The 25282-nt window shown below is 38.9% G+C and overlaps 1 protein-coding gene across 1 annotated transcript in view; it reads right to left on the reverse strand.

Annotated features, from left to right (window-relative positions):
- SUSD1 (sushi domain containing 1) overlaps window positions 1–25282 on the reverse strand; it is a 130684-nt gene that overhangs the window by 54297 nt on the left and 51105 nt on the right. Inside the window, exons 9-10 of the mRNA XM_032418985.1 lie at window positions 13764–13873; window positions 9654–9846 (exon numbers count right to left, since the gene is read on the reverse strand). Of these exons, the coding sequence (XP_032274876.1) occupies window positions 9654–9846; window positions 13764–13873 (303 nt within the window). The remainder of the gene's footprint in view (window positions 1–9653; window positions 9847–13763; window positions 13874–25282) is intronic.

Raw genomic sequence — 25282 nt, forward strand, 5'->3', positions numbered from 1 at the left:
ACAAAGAACAACACTTTTTAATGCAAAACGCCACAATTCACAATGAAGATAAAATGCAACCACCTTTATAAAGTAAAACAAAGCATAAGAAGGACTATAACAGGACGCCTGGGTGGCTCAGTCGGTTAAGCATCTTCCATCGGCTCAGGTCATGATTTCAGGGGTCCTGGGATCAAGTCCCTCATCAGGCTCCCGGCTCAACAGGGAATCTGCTTCTCCCTCCCTTTGCCCCTCCCCCCTGCTCATGTGTTCTCTGTCTCTCAAATAAATAAATAAAATCTTAAAAAAAAAAAAGGAATATAATAAATATGGAAGAAGAAATTAATGATATATTTGAGCAAGGGTCACCAACTTTTTTCTATAGAGGGTCAGAGAGTAACCATTTAAGTAAAAACCTTCTCGGCCAGTTCTGTCACACTACTCAACTCCATCTTTGTAGCACAAAAGCAGCCACGGATGTTATGTAAACAAACGACTTCGCCTTTAGTGTCCAATAAAACTTTATTATAGAAAACAGGTGCCAGGCCCGATGTGGCTCCCGAGACATAGCTGGCTAATCCCTGATGGAGATGGAGAAGAAAACAGTAGATCCAATTAATAGAATAAAACCTTGGCTTTTTGAAAATAATAAAACAGATGAACTGCTAGCCAACTTAATCTAGAAAAAAGGAAGAAAATACAAATAAAGGGAGAAATAATCATTGAAACAGAAGAAAATTCAAAAAGTTAAATGAAAGTACTTTGTAGACCACTCTGCAAATAAATTTGAATACACAGAGAAAATGGGTAATTCCTAAGAAAATAGTTTGCTAAAGCTGACCCCATTAAACTTAAAAAGTTTAAACAGACCATTTTCCATAGGGAAAAAAAAAAACTGAGAAAGTTATCAAGGAACTACCCCCCAAAAAAGCCCCCATGCCTGGGCTGTTTTGTGGGGAAATTCTACCTAACCATTGGACTCATATAGTCCAAATGCTATGTGAATTGTAATAATGAAGAAAACCTTTCAAATAATGAAGGGCATAATGATGAAGGAAACGTTTCAAATTCTTTTTATGAAACAAAGAAAATATTAAGCCCTAAACCTGATAAAGATGATACACAATAGAGAGAACTATAAACTAATATCACATATGAATATTGATGCAAAAATACTAAAGAAAATATTAGTGAACAGAATCCAACACCACAGAAGAAACAAATACACCATAACCAAGTGGGATTTATTTCAGGAAGAGAGAGAGAATGGGGGAGGGGGAAATGAGAGAAATTTGAAATCATACCAAAATTTAAAAGTTACAAGGAATTGAAATTAAAAAGAATATATTGTAGTTAGCTTTCGTTTGCACTGTATTAATGGACATTTTAGACTAAGGAGTTACGTGATCTTTTCTCTGATTTCAGCCTACAAGACGGCAGTCTTGGAGTCTCTCTGGGTACACATGATTAGAATATGGGGTAGTTCCAAAAAGAGTAGGATGAATCTACTGCCTCCAAAACCATTTAGGACCCATTTAGTGAAGGGCTCCAATTCTAAATAACTTATTCATCTTGATTTACCCCATGGGTTGGGTACTGCCTAGCTGGATCTACAATGTCATTATATTATCTTAAAAAGAAACAACCATTTACTACCCCCCCCCCCCATTTTTCACATATTGCAAATGCTCAGGTATTCCATGCAAAATAAATGTCATTTTTTTGGCTAGACCAATTGCAAGTATGAGTTTCTCAGGCTGATGGTTTATAAAAGCAGCAGAAAGACTTTGGACATAACTCTACTACCACAGAATACTGTTACAATATTTATCATTTTGTAGGAAACGGTCAGAAACAATGTTAAATTTTTTACGGTCTTTATTATCTTTTCTTTGTACTTCAATTCTGTAAACAGGAATCAGTTGGGGGGGGAGTTTTATAAGGTCAACACAGATCTCAAATTATGCATGCTGTCAGAAAACTTGCAACAAAAAGCAAAAAAAAAAAAGAAAACTTGCAACATAAACCACCGTAACAGTCACGGTTTTCTACCAGGCAATAGAGGGAAGACTATTCTGTTTCCCCCCCTTTTGATTTTTTTAAAAAATGTACCAACACTATTTTAGAAGTAAATGCATGTAATCCTCTGCTATAGAGAACAGAAAAGCAAGAAATCTTTTATTCCTAAATGATATAGTTTTTAAAACCCTAATCAGGAGCAGTCTAAATAGACGGTTGCCTTTGCAAGGGAAACAGTGTGAGAAAAAATGGCTAAGAATCAACTGTTTTGAAAACAAAGTCACTATTTTTATAACTGTTCTATGAACAGTGGTATCACTTTATTATCTTTAGTTGTCCTTGATGTACATTTTGCAAACAGTTTATCTTAGAAGAAACAAGAGGATATGACATTGTTCAAAGTTGGGAGTTTTACTGTTACTCTGTTGAAATTTTTCTTAAGACAAATTTGGTATCTGGTTACAACTACCATGAAATTTGCTTGCTGAAAGTATATGATCATATTATATGGAGAGAAATCTGGGGGGGTTTAATCACTCATTCAACTATGCAGGGCAAATTCAAACGACTCCCTTGGTTCAGCTCTATAGGCTCAACCTTCTAACAGAGGTGGGCAGCCTTCTATTGAGGCACAGGTCCTCACATTCAACACAGAACAGCTGCTCCCTGGGTACTGGCCAGAGAGAACAATCTCAGGCTCAATGATACCTACCATTTATCAGATCTGAGTTGAGAGAAACAATATTTAGGAAACATGGACACCAGTCATTCCTCCAAATAGTCTACAATAATCTAATCCTACCCCTGAATCAAGCCAGATCAGCAGAGGACAGGCATTTTTAAGGCATCTTTCCTTGTCCACCACACACTGAACTGTGCTTTCCTATAATGTAATGAGACACATTGAGGGGCAATAAAAAAACAGCCTCATAAAATCCTCATAAAATGTTGCTCATACATTGTACTATCTAGGAAACCCCCATGGAATAAAAAATTCCTATCTAATCACATTGTTGAAAACAACTGTACTTCCCCTGAGAAACACCACTTTGTTGTAACCTTAAGGACAACGTAATGGCACCCTTTCTGACTGGATGGGTCAAAAACTAAACCTAAATTTGTGAGCCACTAATGAAAAAATAAATAAGTTATAAGAATACAGATTATCCTTAACCTTTCTTCTGCATCTTTTTTTATGTCCCTGACTTTGTTTTCATTCTTCTTTAGCTTACATATCTAACTTATTTTATTTTCTATACCCATGCAGGTCACTTAAAGTTTTTCCCAGAAGAAAGATGGGATATAAATAAATACTCTTTTGTTTTAAAAATTCTATATTTAATATTAATGTAATAAATCACAAAGGAAAAGATCAATAGTATTGACTATATAAAATCTAAAACTTCTGTATATCAAAAAAAACAAACAAAATGAAAAGAAACTATTAATCAAGAAAAATGTTTGACACAAATAATAATAAAACTCTTACTATATGAGTAAGTTGTAGATTATCAGTAAGAATACAAAATTGGATAGATGAAATAATGATGATAAATAAATTGGTCAAAAAATATGGATGTTGAAATAAATGAATTTGAAGGAACCCAGAATTGCTTTCCTAACATAGACTCCTAGAACTAGAGGAGAACTTTCCTGTTCAACCCTCTAACATTGCAGAAGCCAATTACCTTGCTCAAGTGTGTTAAAGGTTGCTATTTACCTGTCTTCCCAGGTGGCCTCTCTCCACTCCCTACTCACTAATTCTCAAGGAAGGAACAGTAAATATGTAATCTGACTGGTAGGAGACTCCCATTCCTTGGGTCACATCTCCTAGTGGGTAGAGTTCATATATTATAGGTCACTGCCCAAACAAGATGCAGATTCTTGCTTTCTGGGAGCTGTGCAGAGGACGAGACCAGGAGAGAACGAAATAAAGTGAAGGAAATCACACCAAGGAGAAGAAAATCTGAAATCCTATTGGTCCAGCTAGAAAAAAATATGATAAGGAAAAGGAAATACATCCAAATGTAACTACTCTAAAGAGCCCAGAAAAGATAGGAATATTTACTAGGTTCAGGGAAGGTGGTTCAAAATCATCAAAGAGAGGAATAACGGGACTATTTTGGAGGAGAGACTCAAAGGACACTTCCCCCAACAGGTGCCCAGATCCAGGTATCATTCTATCAAGAAAGGTCTTCTACAGGTTTTAAATAGAGACACCAGAGTCAACATTAATGGGGCACTCCTCAGTAACTACAATTGTGATGCTATGTAGTTTCAGAAAATGTGGACACATTAAGAAAAGAATGGCTAGAAAAATCGGAGCAGAATTCTTCAAGCATTGTTAAATTAGTTTCAGGTAACACTATTCTTGTAGCAGGTACAGCACTGGCTTGAAGGAAACCTGCCTGGGAAATGCAGGGAGTTAGAACTTGAGGAAGAAGGAAAAGAATAACAGAGATGCATGAAAGAGAATCCAGGGAGAATGACAAATGATCAGACCCAGGCCTGGGTTACAGGTTGAACAGAATAGAAACATATACCTTCTAATGAAATGAAAGGTGGGCAGAATTTATTTGAACACTGAATGATGGTAGCAGACCCAGAACTGTCTGACATCATTCTCTCTCCATGGAGATTCCCTGGCTGAATCCAAAGTAGGATGTTAGGAGAACAAAAATCTAAGTGTGAAAACAAAAACCAAATATAGGGAAGGAAAGTCCTAATACCTAGCAAAAGGAATTGGCCAGACCTGGGGATAGAAAAGGAACAGAAATGAGGAGGATGGCAGGTGGAAAGCTTACGGTGGGAATCATCAGAGGAAGCTGAGCACTGGAGGCTTACCCAATGCAGAAAAGGATATGGTGGCCGGAAGGGATGCTGCAGTCCCCAACAAAAAAGCCCAGGCAGCTGAGTCTTATAAGTCAGTTCTAAGGAAAGTGGGCTTGGGTGAAAAACCACTAACCTAGGGCACTTCCTGGACGTCACTAGACCAGCGAAAGCACAAGTTCCAGAAACTCAAAGCAGCTCAAGGATCCACTGAGGGTATTTCTCCAGGAGACAAATGTGAAAACTCCTAAGCAGAAAGTAGCACTCAGAGGCAAGGCATTCAATAATAAGAACCCCAGAAGCTCAGAACTAAAACAATTCTCAGGATCTTTCTGGGGACAGAGAAATTTAGAGAAAAAAGCAGGAAACTGGGACAGTGAAGGAGGCATGCAAGAAGACACAGTTCTCTTGAAGAATTTCCTACTACTCCTCTCACTATAAGGTGGGGTATCCTGCCCACAAAGCAAGGAGGCTCTTTCACTAGAGATAAAGATCTTCAGCAATGGTGAACTGTGGATAGAAACAGGGCTTGAAGGAGAAATGAAAATGAGAAGGTTCTAAATCCTTGGGAAGGACACCAAGAAAGACCCAGAACCACCATGGCAAAGTTCTACAATTTTCAAGGGAAGAGAATTTCCCTCCCCACAAAACATATGGCAAGACTAGTGAGAGACAGAACCCAGTAACCTTATGAGAAGAGAGCACCTCCCAAACTAAGTTCAAATTCACAGGTGGTGGACTCCAAATTGCTTGGTAATCTAGACAGGCTGAACTATCACATGCAAGATTATACTTACCATTGGTAATTCAGGATCCATGTTGTAAAGGAGAAGATAACTGTGGACTTACTTTCTAAATTTGACACCATGGGACCCTGACTAATACTCAAGCTACAGTTTAGATCCCATCTCCTACCACTTTCTCCAGCTCACTCTGCTCCAGCCATACTGACTTCCTTGATATTCCTAAAACATGCCAAGGACATGCCTCTTGCAAGACCTTGTCACTTGGTGTCCTCCCTGTGCATGGCTTACTCCCTCACTTCCTCCAGATCTGTGCTTAAATGTCACTTTATAATAGAGACCTTCCTGAAGACATGAACAGACATTTCTCCAAAGAAGACATACAAATGGCCAACAGACACGTGAAAAAATGCTCAACATCACTCAGCATCAGGGAAATACAAATCAAAACCACAATGAGAAACCACCTCACACCAGTTAGAATGGCTAAAATTAACAAGTCAGGAAACAACAGATGTTGTCGAGGATACAGAGGAAGGGGAACCCACTTACACAGCTGATGGGAAAGCAAGCTGGTACAGCTACTATTGAAAATAGTATGGAGGTTCTTCAAAAAGTTAAAAATAGAGCTACCCTAAAAAAAAAAAAAATAGAGCTACCCTATGACCCAGCAATTGCACTAGTAGGTATTTACCCAAAGGATACAAATATACTGACCCAAAGGGGCACCTGCACCCCAATGTTTATAGCAGCAATGTCCATAATAGGCAAACTATGGAAAGAGCACAGATGTCCATCAATAGATGAATGGATAAAGGAGATGTGGCAGACACACACACACACACACACACACACACACACACACACACACACACTGGGATATTACTCAGCCATTAAAAAAAGGAATCCTCTGCGACGATATGGATGGAACTAGAGGGTATTAGGGTAAGCAAAATAAGTCAATCAGAGAAAGACAATTATCATATGATCTCATTGATATGTGGAATTTAAGAAACAGAACAGAGGATCATAGGAGAAGGGAGAGAAAAATAAAGTAAGATGAAATCAGAAGGGAGACAAACCATAAGACACTTTTAACTCTAGGAAACAAACTGAGGGTTGCTGGAAGGGAGGGGTTTTGGGGGGAGATGGGTAACTGGATGATGGGCATTAAGGAGAGCACGTGATGGAATGAGCATTGGGTATTATATGCAACTGATGAATCACTAAATTCTACCTCTGAAACTAATAATACAGTATATGTTAATTAAATGAATTTAAATAAAAATAAAATATAAATAAATATATTTTATATATAATGAACATATATGTATTTATACATATAGAGGCCTAAATATAATAAATATATATATTACATGTATAATATATATAAAATAGAGGCCTTCCCTGACCATCAGTTGTCACTCCCTTTGCCATGCTTTCTTCCCCACCTAACATGGGATTTATTTCCTTACTTGTTTATCTCTCTCTGCCATGACCCTCGAACAATTCCAACACCATGTCACCTGGGACTGTTTTACTGCTGCCACAATGTCAGCTATTAGAACCTGCTTGACACAGACTAGGAAAGAAATAAACATTTATTCAATGAATGCATTTATGCATCCATGTCATTTGAAGTTTTTGCTCATGGTCCACAATTGACAAAAGCAAGGTGGGTCTGGACTGACTGTGCACTGGATTCTGAGAATATAATTTTGCTTTTTCCTTTTGCATAACTAATTAGTGAGAAGCAGCAGAAGTGCATTAAGAATGAGGGCCGTGGAGCCAGGGTCAAATCACCCTGTGTTCAAATCACTGGGTGTGTGATCCTGGACAAATTGTTTAATTTCTCTGTGCCTCATGATCTTTGTCTACAAAATGGGAACAATGGCAATGCTTTCCTCAGAAGGTTTGGTAGGTCTGAGTTGATTCAAAGAGGACACATTGTTTTGTTTTTTGTTTTGTTTTTGCTTTGTTTTTTGTTTTATTTTGTTTTTTGTTTTTTGCTCACTGCAATTTCTTTTTCTTTCTTTTTTCTTTTTTAAAGTTTTTATTTAAATTCCAGTTAGTTAACATACAGTGTGATATTAGTTTCAGGCATACAATACGGTGATTCAACACTTCCATGCATCACCCAGTGCTCATCACAACAAGTGCTCTCCTTCATCCCCATCACCTGTTTAACCCACCCCCCACCCACCTCCCGTCTAGTAACCATCAGTTTGCTCTCTATAGTTAAGTCTGTTTCTTGATTTGTCTCTCTCTCTCTTTTCTCCCTTTGCTCATTTGTTTCTTAAATCCCACATATGAGTGAAATCATATGGTATTTGTCTTTCTCTTACTGACTTATTTCTTTTTGTATTATACTCTCTAGCTCCATCCATGTTGTTGCAAATGGCAAGATTTCATTCATTTTTATTCAATTTTATAAATTCCAATATATATATATATAGAGAGAGAGAGAGAGACAGAGAGACAGAGAGAGAGAGAGGGAGAGAAGGTGTGATATATATATGTGATATATGTGATTATGTGATATATATATATATCCATTCATCAATGACAGACACTTGGGCTACTTACACAATTTGACTATTGTAAATAATGCTATAAACATTGGGGTGCATGTATCCCTTTGAATTAGTGGTTCTTGCATTCTTTGGGTAAATACCCAGTAGTGCGATTGCTGGATTGCAGGGTAGTTCTACTTTTAACTTTCTGAGGAACCTCCAAACTGTTCTTTGAACTGGCTGTACTAGTTTGCATTCCCACCAGCAGTGCAAGAGGGTTCCCCTTTCTCTACATCTTCTCTAACACCTGTTGTTTCTTGTGTTGTTGATTTTAGCTATTCTGACAATATGAGGCGGTATGTCACTGTGGTTTTGATTTGCATTTCCTGATGATGAGTGATGGTGAACATCTTTCACTGTGTCTGTTGACCATCTGCATGTCTTCTTTGGAAAAATGTCTGTTCATGTCTCCTGCCCATTTTTTAATTGGTTTATTTGGTTTGGGGGTATTGAGTTTTATAAAATGTGTCATATATTTTGGATACTAACCCAAAGAGGGCACTTTAAACAGCCTGGCACATACTTAGTACTCAATAAACATAGCTATTATTGTCATCATCATTACTATGTGCTGGAAACTATTGTAAACATTTTACTTGTATTATGTCATGTAAAGATCAGTCAGAAGGTAACTGAGGCCCGGGAGCCAAGAAGAACGTAGCTAATTTGTTGGCTCTTTTTAAAAAATGGAGGTGAAGTTCACACAACATAAAATTAACCACTTTCGAGTGTATACTTTAGTGACGTTTCTTAAGTTCGCAGTGTTGGGCAACCATCACATAATTCTGCTTTTCTTTTCTCAGAACAATGGTGAATACGGGAGAGAAGCATCAGGAAGACAGGAGCAGGACCTAACCTATTCAACTGCCTTCCTTCAAAGGTGGCAGCCCCTCCACCTGGTTGCCCATAAATTTGTCTGTTAAACCCAGTGGATTAGAGAACAAAAAAATCCTATGTCCCTTCCTACTAGAGAGAGCTGTGGAGTTGGCACAGTGGCCTCTAGCTGGCTTCTTCACAAGGCCAGATGGCCTTTCTAGGAAGTCTGACCTTCATGAGGCCACTGTTCTCTATGTCAGGTTCATGTGCTCAGACATGTTCCAGTCATAAGGCCTCCCTGTCTCAACCAGTGCCAGCACAGTGCGGCTCACGTTACTGATCTCCAGGAATTTGGTTCTAGTTGTTCATAATGACTACCCTGGGGGCTCAGCAATCTTAAACCTGGGGTAAGAGATAGGAAGCCTTACAGTATTTTCAATCCATCACTATCAGGAAGCCCTAAATAAAACAGTCCATTCTTGATCTCTACCCGCTATGAGCCAGAACCCCTATGGGGAAGGGGATGGGTGGTAAGATTCAGGCACCCTAAAGCCCAGAAAAAGGTTGGTAGTCATTAGAACTAGAACACAAGTCTCTTGACTCCCAGATTAGCATTCTTTATGCTCCCCCACATTGTGCAATTCACATATTTCACATGTCCTGAGACACAAAACAGAGGGACATGTACACCCACCTGCTGGTGCGGTTGTCATCATTATTTGCACTGAGTGCTGCTCAGAAGATCCCAGGAGAGTGACATTCACTGTGTAATCAGTTGCTGGGTACAGGTCTAAACACACCACTGGAGCTCGTTCCCTTGTTGTAAAGTTAAATGATGTTGCATGATAAAAATTATTCAGATACCACCTTTGGCCCAGAACTTTAAACTGTCATGAGATTAAAAGAAAGGGTTGCATTAAATTTTCTGTTGGCTTGCAGATATCTAGACTATAAGCAAAACAGAGATAAAGCAAGAAGGTTCATTCTGTTAGAATTATTTTTAATACAATAGCAAGCTAAACTGGGGATGGACTTTACAAACCTACTCTCCCTATCCTATTCAACGTCCCCCTCCACCAGCTACAGGACAAAGCTTAAAATGCATAACTGCATCTCAAATGAACAAAATGTAGGCTATTCTAAGATAACGATGTCCTCCCAGGTAAAGAAGATGGCACTGGAGCTACTGGGCAAATCCTTTTAATTTCTTTTCATTCATAAAGAATCCATTGATATGCCTCATGAAACAGAATTTTTGAACTTTATGAGGATTCCTCCCAATTATGCATTCAAAGCAACTGTGCAAGGGTACTTCACTTGGTCCTTCCTGTTAGAGCTCTGGTAAAAGAGTTTTTGGTCCATGGATTCATCATGCACGCTGTTAGCCTTTAATACTCTATCCATTGCCTGGGGCGCCTGGGTGGCTCAGTTGGTTAAGCAACTGCCTTCAGCTCAGGTCATGATCCTGGAGTCCCGGGATCGAGCCCCGCATCGGGCTCCCCGCTCAGCGGGGAGTCTGCTTCTCCCTCTGACCCTCTCCCCTCTCATGTGCTCTCTCTCTCTCTCATTCTCTGTCTTTCAAATAAATAAATAAATCTTTAAAAAAAAAAAAAATACTCTATCCATTGCCAAACCAAGATGCATGTATAATATAGGGACTTACAAGGGAAAAAATATGTGAAGGTCCCAGAAGTAATATGCTCAACCCCTGATCGATCTGTGTGCTACAGCTGGGCATTTTGGGTTTAGCGTCTCCTTTGATGCTCATGTCATTGGCTATGACGGCCCTCCATCCTTCCTCATCACTGCCATTCTTCCACAGTCACTCAACACCCTGACATCTGGCTCACTGGGAGTTTCCCCTCTCCCCCAATTCCTAGCATTCTCTCGGGTAACCTAAAGGTCCTTATAGACAAGCCATCAAAACTTGGCCTCAGAGATCCTTGAGCTCAATGCTATGAAGTTCCTCCGCTCCACTTTAGCTACTCATATCCACATCCACATCCCAGGCTGCATCATCCTCAGAGCTGCTCCAAGATCTCACAACCTCCTATCCCTCTGCCCCACTCATCCATTATGCCTGATCTCTCTCAAGAAACCCCCAAGATTTCCTCACTCGAGACCTTCTACCCATATTCTACCACCCCCATCCTCGTCTTCCCCAGCTCTCTCAGGTACCCTATCACTTCAATTATTCTCTTGCCTGAGACCCTCAACGCCCTTAACCCTCTGTTCTCAATTTCACCCATTCTGGAAAACCCGAAACACACTGGGTCAATCCAGATATTTGGCTTCACCAGTTCTACATTGAGGCTGCTGCCATCTGCTGGAAAAGACCTCACAACTACGTAGGCTGCGTTTCTACAAACTCAGTCTCATCCTAAACTCCACGTGGTTTAGTCTACAAACAAAAAATGACTTTCTGGTTACAAACACTGTATGCACAAATTTATAGTAAAGTTATTTTATTTAAAAATATAGTGTGAAGTTTTTTTTCTCTGTCATTAATTGGTTCTATAAATAAGTATACAGAGTATACGGTGCTGGGTACACAGTGGCAATTAAGGTGCAGGCCTAACCTCAAGGAGCTCACCGATGAGTATCCAGGCAAACAAAATACCCAGGGATAAGTCCTAGAATACATGAGGCAGCAGGAGCACTCAGGAAGGACACCTAACCCTCCTCCTTGGGGATCAGGAAAAGCTTGCCTATCTAAATTTGGACCCGAGGAGAAATCAGCATTAAGCAGGTGAGTTGCAGACAGGAAAAACAATTCAGACAGCAGGAACGGTGTTTGGGGCAGAAGGTCAGTGAAGCCTTCCTACCAGGGGAGATGACTGCGCTGAGCTTTGTGGATAAACAGGAGGCAGCCAGATAGGGTAAAGGAAGGAAGGGCATTGCTGGTAGGAGAGTCACATATGTGAAGACACAGTGCGAAAAAGAATACAAAAAGTTAATCAGGGAGTATGGGCCTAGAGCTTATAGAACAGATGAGGCCCGGAGAAACAGATTTAGGACTTACCAGCATAGAGACAGTGAAGGAAGCAAAGAGGGATACAGAATGACAAGAGAAGGGGCAACGTACAACCTTGAAGGTATTCAGATTTAAGGGACAGGCAGAGGAAGGGAATCCTAGGAAGGAGAAATAGAGTGGGGTCAAAATAATAGGAGAGGGGCGCCTGGCTCAGTCGGTTAAGTGTCCGACTCTTGATTTCAGCTCAGGTCACGATCTCAGGGTTGTGAGACTGAGTCCACACGCCTAGCGTGGAGCCTGCTTAAGATTCTCTCTCTCTCCCTCTTCCTCTGCCCCTCCCTCCACCTTGCACATGTGCTCTCTCTCAAACAAAAAAAATAGTACTCTATGCTTATAGAAGAATCATGGTGTCTTGTGGTTTAATTTTTTTTCTTTTTTTTTTACTAGTGAAGTATAACGTGTTCATATGTGTTTTGGAGATTATACATATATAATCTCATATATATATATATGTAAGTCCTGGATCTACAACTTAACTGCATGACACACACATATATATATATTTATCCTCTTTTGCAAACTGCCTCTGAATATTCACGTTTTACAATGGATCTGTTGAGAGTATTTTACATGTTACTTAATGCTACTTTATGAATCTTTAACATATTAAAAAACTTTTTTTCCCAACTTAACTCTTTAATCATTTTAGTGTAAATGCAAAGAATCATTTATTTTCTCAACGAAGTAGCTAACCAATTGTCCCAGGACCATTTATTTTCACACCAATTTTTAAAAATCATCTAAACTTTATCTGGGTACCTGAATATGTTTCTAGCCCCTGTGTTCCTTCTAAATATGAAAATTTGAATATTTGGCTCACCTGCTTAAAATCCTTCAGTGGCTCCACAGAGACATTAAAAATAAGATTGGAACTCAAAATTATAGGGCTCTTCATGATCTAGTCACTGCTCAGGTTTTTGCCTCATCTCTTCCCATTCTCCCTTGCTTTCTTTGTTCCCTAAGAGAACCACGTTCCCTAATATTCAAGATGCTTCCCTACTTTCCCACAGTGCCCTTCTTCACCTTCACCTCACATCTTTGATCTGGTTGAGTCCCACTCATTCTCTATGATTTAGCACAGTCTTTGCTTCTTGTTAAAAACAAAAAAACAAAAAACAAAACCCTACCTGGACATACACACATGCACACAATCCCCCATTTATTTACCTTTTATCAAAGCACTCATTATACCACACTGTCATTTACTTGTGTATTTACATTATTGTGAATTGAAAGTTACAGGTCCTGATACATGATATTCTTTTGGTAAATGGCTAATGAGTGAATGAATGAACTTTAATACTTAGTCTACTCTGCCAAAAGATTTGCAAGGCACTAAAAGTGACACAAAATAACGAATCTCAGTTCCTACCTGAATTTACCAATCTTTTTACTTGAGAGGTATGATTTTTAAAAAGTCAAGTTAAATGAGGACCAATAGCCATACAATGAGTTTCTTAAAAATCTACAAGCCAGCGTGAATTTGATGACAGAATAAGCTGCAATTATAAAATGCACTAAAACAAAATATAATACATACATGTGAAATACCAGACAGGGAAACTGATAGTAAGTCACCCACTAGAGTGTCTTCCTCCAATTTAGTCCCCCACTTGGCACCCATCTCACATCCAACTCTAGAGACAAAAATCAAACTGTCCAGAAGTTCATTCCATTAGTGTTTTTAAATACTTTGGATCCTCACTTGGAGGGCCCTCAAATTTTTAAGTGACGTAATACATTAAGAGATAACATGAGAGATCTTCTTACTTGGTACATTTGTTCTGATCCGAGTCTCCTAGGGTGCCTGTTCAGTTTCAAACAAGCTTCACTGAATACTGAAATATTGAAAATTCCATCATCTTCTAAGAGATCATCTTCTAAAAGATAAAACATACGGAAAGGTTGCACGTCTTAGCAAAACATATCTTGGCTAAGTACAATTGAAACTCTGACATCTTACAAGAGCCAACAGGGTGTTTAACAGCAAGAGCATCCCATCTGCCTACAAGTCCTGGCTCTACGACCTAACTGCATGACCTCAGCTAAGTCACTTAACCCCTCCAATCCTCAGTGTCCTTCTCTGTGAAATCAGGTAATCCGGTTTGCTTTTCTTATATCACAGGCTACTGAGAGAATCAGATAAAATAATTCATATTTAAAAATCACCATAAACTAGGGGCACCTGGGTGGCTCAGTCAGTTAAGCATCTGCCTACAGCTCAGGTCATGATCCCGGGGTCCTGGAATCGAGCCCCGCATCAGGCTCCCTGCTTGGGGAGGGGGGAGCCTGCTTTTCCCTCTCCCTCCTGCTCATGCTCTCTCTCACTATCTCTCTCTCTCAAATAAATAAATAAAATCCTTTTTTAAAAATCACCATAAGGGGTGCCTGGGTAGCTCAGTCCTTAAGCGTCTGCCTTCGGCTCAGGTCAGGATCCCAGGGTCCTGGGATCAAGCCCCGCATCGGGCTCCCTGCTCTGCGGGAAGCCTGTTTCTCCCTCTCCCACTCTCCCTGCTTGCGTTCCTGCTCTTGCTATCTCTCTGTCAAATAAATAAATAAAATCTTAAAAATAAAAATCACCATAAACTGGAGCACCTGGGTGGCTCAGTTGTTAAGCGTCTGCCTTTGGCTCAGGTCATGATCCCAGGCTCCCTGCTCCGCAGGAAGCCTGCTTCTCCCTCTCCCACTCCCCTGCTTGTGTTCCCTCTCACACTGTCTCTCTCTCTCTCTGTCAGATAAATAAATTAAATCTTTAAAAAAAAATCACTATAAACTAATAAAGCTGTGATATTTTTAGAAAGTTCATCTTATCACTTGGATAGTCCATACATTAAATGTCCTGAAGGTAAGCATGTCAACATCTAAAAAGTCTGAGCATAAGGAAAAGGTGAATGAAAGTCAGAGACCATGGATCAGAACTCTCAGAGTGGGTGGTGTTTCCAACCTAGAAGATGAACAGAGAGGAGATGGCCAGGCAAGATGTTTGCTTCACAGCAGACAGTATTTCAAGAGCTACTCAGGTAAGGACGAAGGCAGTAAAATAATCAGAGAGGAGACTTATTTCAACAAAAAAGACCATTTCACTCCTCCTGCAGTCTGATTTATTCCTTCCATGGTCTATTTTCTTCATGTAGTCATGAAGAAAGAAGAGGTTTGTTACTAATGAGTAAAAAACTCCCAGAGTGTCCAGGAATACCACAGCTAATTTTCAAGGAAGAGCAACTTTCCCAACAAGCCGGTACATTTTCTACAAATGAGAAAAAGTTTAAACGAAACTTTTTATAACTACCTAGAAAACTACATTTCTCCCATGGGAGCCTGCTCCCTAAGAAGGAAGAAGAACAACAAATTATTCTATTCAAAATCAAAACTGCCCACAGCATGTTACATGTCACTCACACATGCAACACGAGGCAATTAGCTGGGGGAATAATTGGAAAATGTAAAGAAAAATACGGTTACGAGAGAGAACTAGAGGACCTATCACATGCGTTCCCCTTTATCCTCACAGCTTTTAAAGATTTCGTAAAGACATCAGAAATGAAAATTGCTACGTGTTTGCATATAATTTTGAGGCACACCAAATATATGTATATAAGAAATACCACATGCAGAATGTCTGTTCACAAACAGAACATAAAGCAGAAATACTGTCGGCACAGCTCCCATCTCAGTACGACTGGCTCACTCACAGCCACGAGAGTCTGAACTCAGGCGGAAGATGGGGACGTGAACAAAAGCATCTGGTTCCCACTTCCCACCCCCAATCCTGACAGAAGTGGCGGAGAATAGGAAAAAGGGGTCACAATTTGCATCTGGGTTGGAAGGAAGGGTTGGTTGACATACACAAACCATCAACATGAAGACGTTTCCGCTTAGCACCGTGTGGAGGAGACCAGACAAAAGAAAAGATGCTGAGAGCTACAATGTACAATGTGCCCCCAAGCAAAGAAGCCTGGTCTCAATGTCTTCAAGGAAGGAACTGGGGAAGGACGGGGGCCCACAGAGGTGGGGCCTAGAAGCGAGGAGGGCAACAGGACAAATAAGTGATGGATGCTCCATCTGGAACAATTTAGCCTGGTCGTTCCTGTATTTTGACAGGCAGCCAGGGTAAAAACCATATATACTACTATGACTACTACTAGTAGTAATAATAATAATAGTCCCTCCTTAGCATACTGGAGATCAGTAACATGGAAGGACTTCTATGGGGAGGTCTAGAGACCTGGAGGTTCCACCTGACAGAGAGCCTGGGTGGGCAGAAGGAGGGACTTGGTTCTCTCCTGCCTCTGTAGACCATAGCATCATAATGAAGTCCGACAACACAATGCTGACTGAGAGCAACAGTTTCACAAATCAAGACAGCCAAGTGCTGAGGGGTGCCTAGGTCGCTCGGTCGGTTAAGCGTGGGACTCTTGGTTTCAGCTCAGGTCATGATCTCATGGGTAGTGAGATCCAGCACCACCACCCTCACCCCCCAACCTTTACCCCTCCCCCCACCCCCACAGGTTCTGTGCTCAGTGGTGAGTCTGCTTGAAGATTCTCTCCCTCTGCCCCTGCCCCCTTCTCTCTCGCTCTCTCTCAAATAAGTAAATCTTAAAAAAAAAAAAAAAAGATAGCAAAAGTGCTCAGAAATAGGGGCGCCTGGGTGGGTCAGTCAGTTAAGTGTCTGACTCTTGATCTCAACTCAGGTCTTGATTTCAGGGTCATGAGTTCAAGCTCTGTGTTGGGCTCCATGCTGGGTGTGGAACCTACTTTAAAAAAAAAAAAAGGGCTCAGAAATAAAGGTCAGGGCATTGGCTTTCTCACAGCTAGCTGCTCCCGGAAGGACAGGACAGAAGGACTCTGGATTATCCAATCAGCAATAAATCCTTCAAGATGAGATCTGAGATAAGCACATTAATATTATCCAATAAAAAGTAAGATCAAAGAGAATGTCATCCATTTTATTACAAGAGAAATATCAAACCTAGATAAAACTTTTATCTTCTAACAATGAGTAATCTAGAAGCAAAAAAACAACAACATGAAAATGATTCTATGAAATCTAAGAAATGATTCTACAAAGAAGATGTGCTTAAGAGGCAAAGAATGAATATTCTTTTGAAAAAAACAATATTGAGCAAAGTAATAGTAAAATTAGGCAACATCTTTTTTGTAAAATTTTTGTAAAAAATTTTAAAGATGGATTAAAACAGATAAAGGATAAGTTAATAAGAGAATGCATGAGAGGAAACTGGTTGAGAGAGGCAGAAATAAAAAGGGAACTAGATGAGGGGCGCCTGGCTGGTTCAGTCAGTAGAGCATGTGATTCTTGATCCTGGGGTAATGAGTTCAAGCCCCACACTGGGCGTAGAGCTTTAAAAAAAAAAAAAAAAAAAAGGAACTAGATGAGACAAGGAAATGCAAGTCCAACAACAAAATATAACATGCATTAGAAATAGTGAAGGCCGGGGGCGCCTGGGTGGCTCAGTCGTTAAGTGTCTGCCTTCGGCTCAGGTCATGATCCCAGGGTCCTGGGATGGAGCCCCGCATCGGGCTCCCTGCTCTGCGGGAAGTCTGCTTCTCCCTCTCCCACTTCCCCTGCTTGGGTTCCCTCTCTCACTGTGTCTCTCTCTGTCAAATAAATAAAATCTTAAAAAAAAAAAAAAAGAAATAGTGAAGGCCAGAAAGGTCGATGCACATATGCATAAATGTCTGTACACAATAAACCTGCTGTGCTCTCACGGAAGACAGAGGTAAAAGGCAAGGATATAAAAAGGGAGAGAGTGAAGACCAGTGCAGACAAACAAGGAACTCCATATAGGAGCATTTGATGAGCCAAAATACCAAATGAAAAAAAAAAGCAATAATCAGAGATTTCATGAAAGAAATTATTTCTAATGTGTAAATGTGATGTGGGAAACAAAGGCAAAAGAAAGAATCAAGTTTCCTTACTGCCTAGAGACCACTAACGAGTCCTTGAAATAGGTGCAGTGACCTTCCTCTGGGAGCTCAGCTGCCTGAATGTTGACACTTTGCTAGGGGCAAAAGGCAATCTTAGCCCAACCGACCCCCACCCCCATCCTGTGAGTCTACTTGAACATATACATTCCTTTGGAAACTTCCTTTATCTCTACCCCACCACGATACCTGTGAGCAATCGTCCTCCAAGCATATGGCCCACTGATACACATCTGAAGGGTCTCATGACTAAGGGTTTACTAGATAGTAATAAATGACCTTCTCCTAACAATAACTAGTCCCCTCAGGATCCTGGAAACCTTGTTTCCAAAACACCTTGGAGGCTTGTGCTGTCCCTAACCCCCTCCCAACTTGAAAGTATATAATCAGTCACCCGTCACAACCCCAATGCAGCACTTGCTGCCCACAGGTCCTGTCCCCATGCATTAATTAAACCACCATTGGCTCCAAACCCCACCACTTCAAACTACATCAAATGGTCCAAAATCTGAAGATCCAAAAACCTTCAGAGTACTAGGAAAACTTAGTGAAAAACAGTAACATTTATATCACGCCTGATTAGTTTTCATGAGGGAAGGGATTTTTCTGTCTCATTCCCAATGCCTAAAATAATGTCAAACACACAAGTGGTCAATAAACACTTCCCATGTGCATGAGTAAATAGTCTTGAATTTCACACATAAAGAAAGCCTCTGTGACATCAAGGCTTAAAAATCAGATTATCTACGATAGGATTTTTTTCTAAAAAATCACACCCTCTTCAAATTCTCTTTCAAAACTTTAAATTCCCAAAATCAATGTGAAATGCCTCTAGAATTCTACCAAAAGAAGTTATGGACCAAGGAATTAATCTTCACTTGAGCTCTTATTTAGTCATGAAGACAGCGAAAAGACATTCTCACATAATCATGGGCTCAGAAAGTATCCCATTCCTTGGTAAGAAGATAGAAATCTCTGTGCAGTGAAATAAAAATATAGATAAAAATAGAGAAACTTTGGTATGAAAGGACTGGTAGTAAGCACTGAAACTGTTAAAACATATACCTGTTTAAATAAGTGTTATAAATATTGCTCTAAATCAATATAAAGATGAATTCTTTAAAGACGCAATTTACAAGTTAAAAAATAATTAAAAATAAGAAGCTGGCAATAAAATGCTGTATTAAGCCAATAACATAAAGGAAGCAAGAGGGGAAGGAAAAAAAAAGAAGCAGAGAATGCTAACTTCCTTATCTTATTCAGGAAGATGTTAACATTATTTCAGTCTGAACACCGGTAATCAGAAATACACATTCAAATAGGATTTTGTTTGTTTTTTAATGTGTAATATAAAATAAAAATAAAAATAAATATATTTATAAAAATATAAAATAAAAATAAAAATAATGTGTAATATCAAATAAAAAATTAAAAAATAATGTAAAATAAAATAAAAATACTGAACCACTGAAGAAGAAAATCTGTGGAGCAAAAAGGTAGAAAACAATGGACACAGCAAAGCAACATTAGAAAAAAAACAAGATGACAGAAGAAAGGAAAATCATAAAGAACACTAAATGTAAATTTCTAATCTACTTAAAAACAAAACTTTTCTCAAAACGGTTCCGTCCATGCTGCCTCCTGGGGTATAACCCAGCAATGTTACTGAGAGAGATTTTAAGAGCAAAAGTGTTTAGGCGTGGGGGAGATGGGGGAAACAGGTGAAGGGCATTAAGAGCACACTAACCGTGATGAGCACTGAGTAATATATGGAACTGCTGAATCACTATATTGTACACCTGAAACTGATATAACACTGTACGTTAACTACACTGAAATTAAAATTTTTTTAATTTAAAAAAGAACAAAAGTGCGCAAAGGCATATTATGCAAATAGATGTACAAAGAAATCAAGAGAACCAATATTGCTATCAAACTATAATTCAAGGCAAAAAATTTTTAAACAGGATAAAGTGAGCCAGTTGTTACTAATGAAAGAATCTACAGTAAGACATCAGTCATGAACATAAATATTGTTAACTCAAAATGTGTGAATCCAAACAATTAGAATTTCTGAGAGAAACTGAGAAAAATGGCAATCCAGGTATCTACAAACCACCACCAACAACAAAAAACAGAAGTCTGGAATACCTTTATTAATAGAGTTGACTGAAGACTAGCTCTTACTCTACTCACAAGCAAACGTACTACCTTATTATTGCAAAACTTTCCCAAATAATAAGCCCCAAGAAAATGACAATAAATCCCCTCAAAAATACCAAAATGTAATAAAACTAGAAATTAACAACAAAGTTAAATGTTAAAAAAAAAAGAAAACCTACCATTTGTATAATTTACTTGTAATTAATCCTTCAATCAATGGGGAAATCAAATAGAAATTATGTAATGCTTTGAAAGTAAACATAAAGAGAACATATATTAACACACTCATAAATAATTCTTCAATCAAAGACAAAATCAGAAGGTCAATTATATCATGCCTTGAAAGTAGGGATAAAGAGAGTACATATCAATGCCTAAGGAATTCTGCCAATGCTCAAGTCCAAAAACATTAAAAACTTTTATTATCAAATGGAAAAGAATGGAAATGAGTTGAATTATGCATTCAACTCAAGAATTTAGTAATAGAACAATATAACCAACTTAAGAGAATCGAGGAGAAAAAAGTAATAAAACTAAGGGGAGAAATTAATGAGATAGAAAAAAAACACTTAAAAACCCAAGAGTTTATTCTTTGGGGAAAGAAACAGTAATAAAACAGAAAACTCAAGCTAAGCTAATCAATTTTTTAAGAGAGAGAAAACCAAACTTAGGAATCAGAATAACCTGGGGTTACATAACCTGTAACCCCAGAGCAGTTGTCAACAAATATTCCATATGACATTCTGCCGATATATTTAAAATCCCAACCAAGGGTACCTGGGTGGCTCAGTCATTAAGTGTCTGCCTTCGGCTCAGGTCATGATCCCAGGGTCCTGGGATCGAGTCCCACATCGGGCCCCCTGCTCGGCGGGAAGCCTGCTTCTCCCTCTCCCACTCTCCCTTCTTGTGTTCCCTCTCTCGCTGTCTCTCTCTGTTAAAAAATAAATAAAATCTTTAAAAAAAAAAAAATTGACTGAAGAGGTGGTGCCTGGGTGGCTCAGTCGTTAAGCGTCTGCCTTCGGCTCAGGTCATGATCCCAGGGTCCTGAGATCGAGCCCCGCATCACGCTCCCTGCTCGGCGGGAAGCCTGCTTCTCCCTCTCCCTCTGCCTCTCCCCGGGCTTGTGTTCCCTCTCTCGCTGTGTCTCTGTCAAATAAATAAATAAAAAATCTTAAAAAAAACTGAAGAAAATGTAGGAAACAAACAGATCAAAAGAAAATCACAGAAGAAATTAACAAAGTTATCAAAGAATTATCTCCCAAAAGGGGTGAAACTTAATGATCCTACGAGTAATTGTATCCAACTTTAAAAGGAAGGCAATAATTCCAAAGTGATACAAACTTTTCCAGAGCATAAAAAACTATGGAAAACTTCCCAATTCATTTTAAGAGAACTAGTGTAAAGCTTAAATGATATCAGATTGCCAAATGTACAGGCTCTAGAGGAAGAGAATGGCCAATCTTTACACCAGTGCATATATAAACAGAAGAGATAAAACTTAAGTACATACTGAGTTAATGTAGAAATGTGCTTTGTTCCCAGTTGGATTGGCTCCACATAAACCCCAGTTCTCACTAAATTAACTTCCAAATTTAATCCAATTCCACTTAAAATTTCAGAGAGAGGAAAGAGCTCTGGAGACATTTAACAACTCAGCCATGGTCACCTAACTCTTCAACACAGAGTTAAGATGCAAAACCAGGTCTGTCTAACCCCAAAGACCACCATCCTTTTCCTGGGGGTGTGGGGGGGGAGAGATAACCTTGCAGAGGTAACTGGATATTAGTAAAAACAGCTGACACTGAACAACAAGCTGTCATTCTGACTGAATAATGACACATGAGTTTACAGTCTTTTAAAAAGACATATTCCCCAGAAAAACTACAAAATGAACTACAAACAAGTAACAAAATGACAATAAATACATATCTCTCAATAATTACTTTGAATGTAAATGGACTAAGCTCCAAACAAAAGAGAGGGTGTCAGAATGGATTAAAAAACAAGACCTAGCTATATGCTGCCTACAAGAGACCCATTTCAGACCTATAGAAAGTGAGGGGATAGAGAAACATCTATCATGCAAATGGATGTCAAAAGAAAGCTGAAGTAGCAATACTTATACGTGACAGCATAGACCATTTTTTAAGATTTATTTATTTTAGAGCAAGCGAGAGAGAGAGAGAGAGAAGGTGAAAGAGCACATGAGCAGGGGGAAAGGCAGAGGGAGAGAATCCCAAGCAGACTCCCCACTGAGCACAGATTCCAACGCAGGGCTCTTTCCCACAACCCCGAGATCATGACCTGAGCTGAACTTAAGAGTCAGATGCTCAACTGACTGAGCCACCCAGGTGCCCCGGGACAATACAGACTTTAAAACAAAGACTGTAATAAGAGACAAAGAAGGACACGATATAATAATAAAACGGACAGTCCAACAAAACAATTATAAATATTTATGTACCCAACATGGGATCACCCAATACAGAAAGCAATTAATAACAAACATAAAGGAACTAACCAACAGTAACACAATAATAGTAGGGGACTTTATCATCCCCCTTACATCAATGGACAGATCATCTATGCAGAAAATCAACAAAGAAATAGTGGCTTTGAATGACACACTGGAACAGATGGATTTAACAGATATATTCAGAACATTCCATCCTAAAACAACAGAGTACACATTCTTTGCACACAGAACATTCTCCAGAACAGACCACATATTAGGCCATGAAACAAGTCTCAACAAATTCAAAAAGATCAAAGTCATGCTATGCATCTTTTCTGACCACAACACTTTGACACTAGAAGTCAATCACAAGAAAAAATCTGGAAAGACCATAAATACAATGGAGGTTAAATAACATGCTACTAAACAATGAACAGTTCAACCAAGAAATCAAAGAAGAAATAAAGAATTACATGAAAATAAATGAAAATGAAAACACAACAATCCAAAATCTTTGGGGTGCAGCAAAAATGATTTTTTTTTAAGATTTTATTTATTTGAGAGAGAGAGAGCACAGAGGGAAAGTGAGAGGGAGAAGCAGACTCCCCCTTGAGCAGAGAGCCTGATGCGGGGCTTGATCCCAGGACCCTGATATCATAACCTAAGTCAAAGGCAGATGCTTAACAAACTAAGACACCCGGGCACCCCAACAAAAATGATTCTAAGAGGGAAGTTTAGGGCAGTACAGACATACCTCAAGAAGCAAATAAATCTCACATAAAAACCTAACCTTACACCTAAAGGAGCAAAAAAAGGGAAGAAACAAAACCTAAACCCAGCGAAAGGAAGGAAATAATAAAGATTAGAGTAGAAATAAATTATATAGAAACCAAAAAACAATAGGACAGATTAATGAAACCAGGAACTGGTTCTTTGAAAAGATCAATAAAATTGACAAACTTCTAGTCAGACTCAGGAAAAGAAAAAGAGAGAGGAGAAACAACACATCACAAATGAGAGACGAAAAATAACAACCAACCAAATAACAACCAACACCACAGAAATACAAACGGTTAGAAGAGAATATTATGAAAAACTCTACACCAATAAATTGGACAACCTAGAAGAAATGGATAAATTCCTAGAAACATATAATCTACCAAAACTGAAATAGGAAGAAATAGAAAATCTGACGAGACCAATAACCAGCCAAGAAATTTAATCAGTAATAAAAAACTCCCAACAAACAAAAGTCCAGGACCAGATGGCTTCAAAGGCAAATTCTACCAAACATTTAAAGAATTGATATCTATTCTCTCAAACTACTCAAAAAAATAGAAGAGGAAGGAAAACTTCCAAATTCATTCTATGAGGCCGGTATCATTCTGATACCAAAGCAAGATAAAGACGCCACAAAATAAAGAGAACTACAGGCCAATATCTCTGATGACTATAAATGCAAAAATCCTCAACAAAATACTAGCAAATTAAATCCAACAATACATTAAAATAATCATTCACCACGATCAAGTGGGATTTATTCCCAGGAATGCAAGCATGGTTCAATTTTCACAAATCAATCAATATGATACGAGAAAGGATAAGAACCATATGATCATTTCAATAGATACAGAAAAAGCATTTGACAGATACAACATCCATTCATGATAAAAACCCTCAACAAAAGTCTAGAGGGAACATACCTCAACATAATAAAGGTCTTATCTGGAAAACCCACAGCTAACATCATACCTGATGGGGGAAAACTGAGACCTTTTCTCCTAAGCTCAAGAATAACACATGGATGTCAACTCTCACCACTTTTATTCAACATAGTACTGGAAGTCCTAGCCACAGCAATCAGACAACAAAAAGAAATAAAAGGCATCCAAATTGGTAAGGAAGAAGCAAACTTTTACTATTTGCAGATGACATGACACTATATATAGAAAATCCTAGGGGGCGCCTGGGTGGCTCAGTCGTTAAGTGTCTGCCTTCCACTCAGGTCATGGTCCCGGGGTCCTGGGATCGAGCCCCACATCAGGCTCCCTACTCTGTGGGGAGCCTGCTTCTTCCTCTCCCACTCCCCCTGCTTGTGTTCCCTCTCTGGCTGTGTCTCTCTCTGTCAAATAAATAAATAAAATACTAAAAAAAAAAAAAAAGGAAATCCTAAAGACTTCACCAAAAAGCAACTAAAACTGATAAATGAATTTGGTAAAGTCACAGGATACAAAATCAACATACAGAAATCTGTTGCATTTCTATACACTAATAAAAGCAACAGAAAGAGAAATTAAGAAAACAATTCCATTTACAACTGCATTAAAAACAATAAAATACCTAGGAATAAACTTACCACAGAGGTGAAAGACTTGTACTCTGAAAACTATAAAACACTGATGAAAGAAACTGAAGACAACACAAAGAAATGAAAAGACATTCCATGCTCATGGATTGGAAGAACAAATAGTTAAAATGTCCATACTACCCAAAGCAATCTACAGATTTAATGTAACCCCTATCAAAATACCAACAGCATTTTTCAGAGAACTACAACAAACAATCCTAAAATTTGTATGGGCCCACAAAAGACTGTGAGGAGCCAAAGCAATTGAAAAAGAAAAGGAAAACTGGAGGCATCACAATTCCAGACTTCAAGTTTTATTACAAAGCTGTAGTGATCAAAACGGTACTAGCACAAAAACAGACACATAGATCAATGGAACAG

The sequence above is a fragment of the Phoca vitulina genome, unplaced genomic scaffold (assembly GCF_004348235.1).
Source record: "Phoca vitulina isolate PV1807 unplaced genomic scaffold, GSC_HSeal_1.0 scaffold21, whole genome shotgun sequence".
NCBI lineage: Eukaryota > Metazoa > Chordata > Mammalia > Carnivora > Phocidae > Phoca > Phoca vitulina.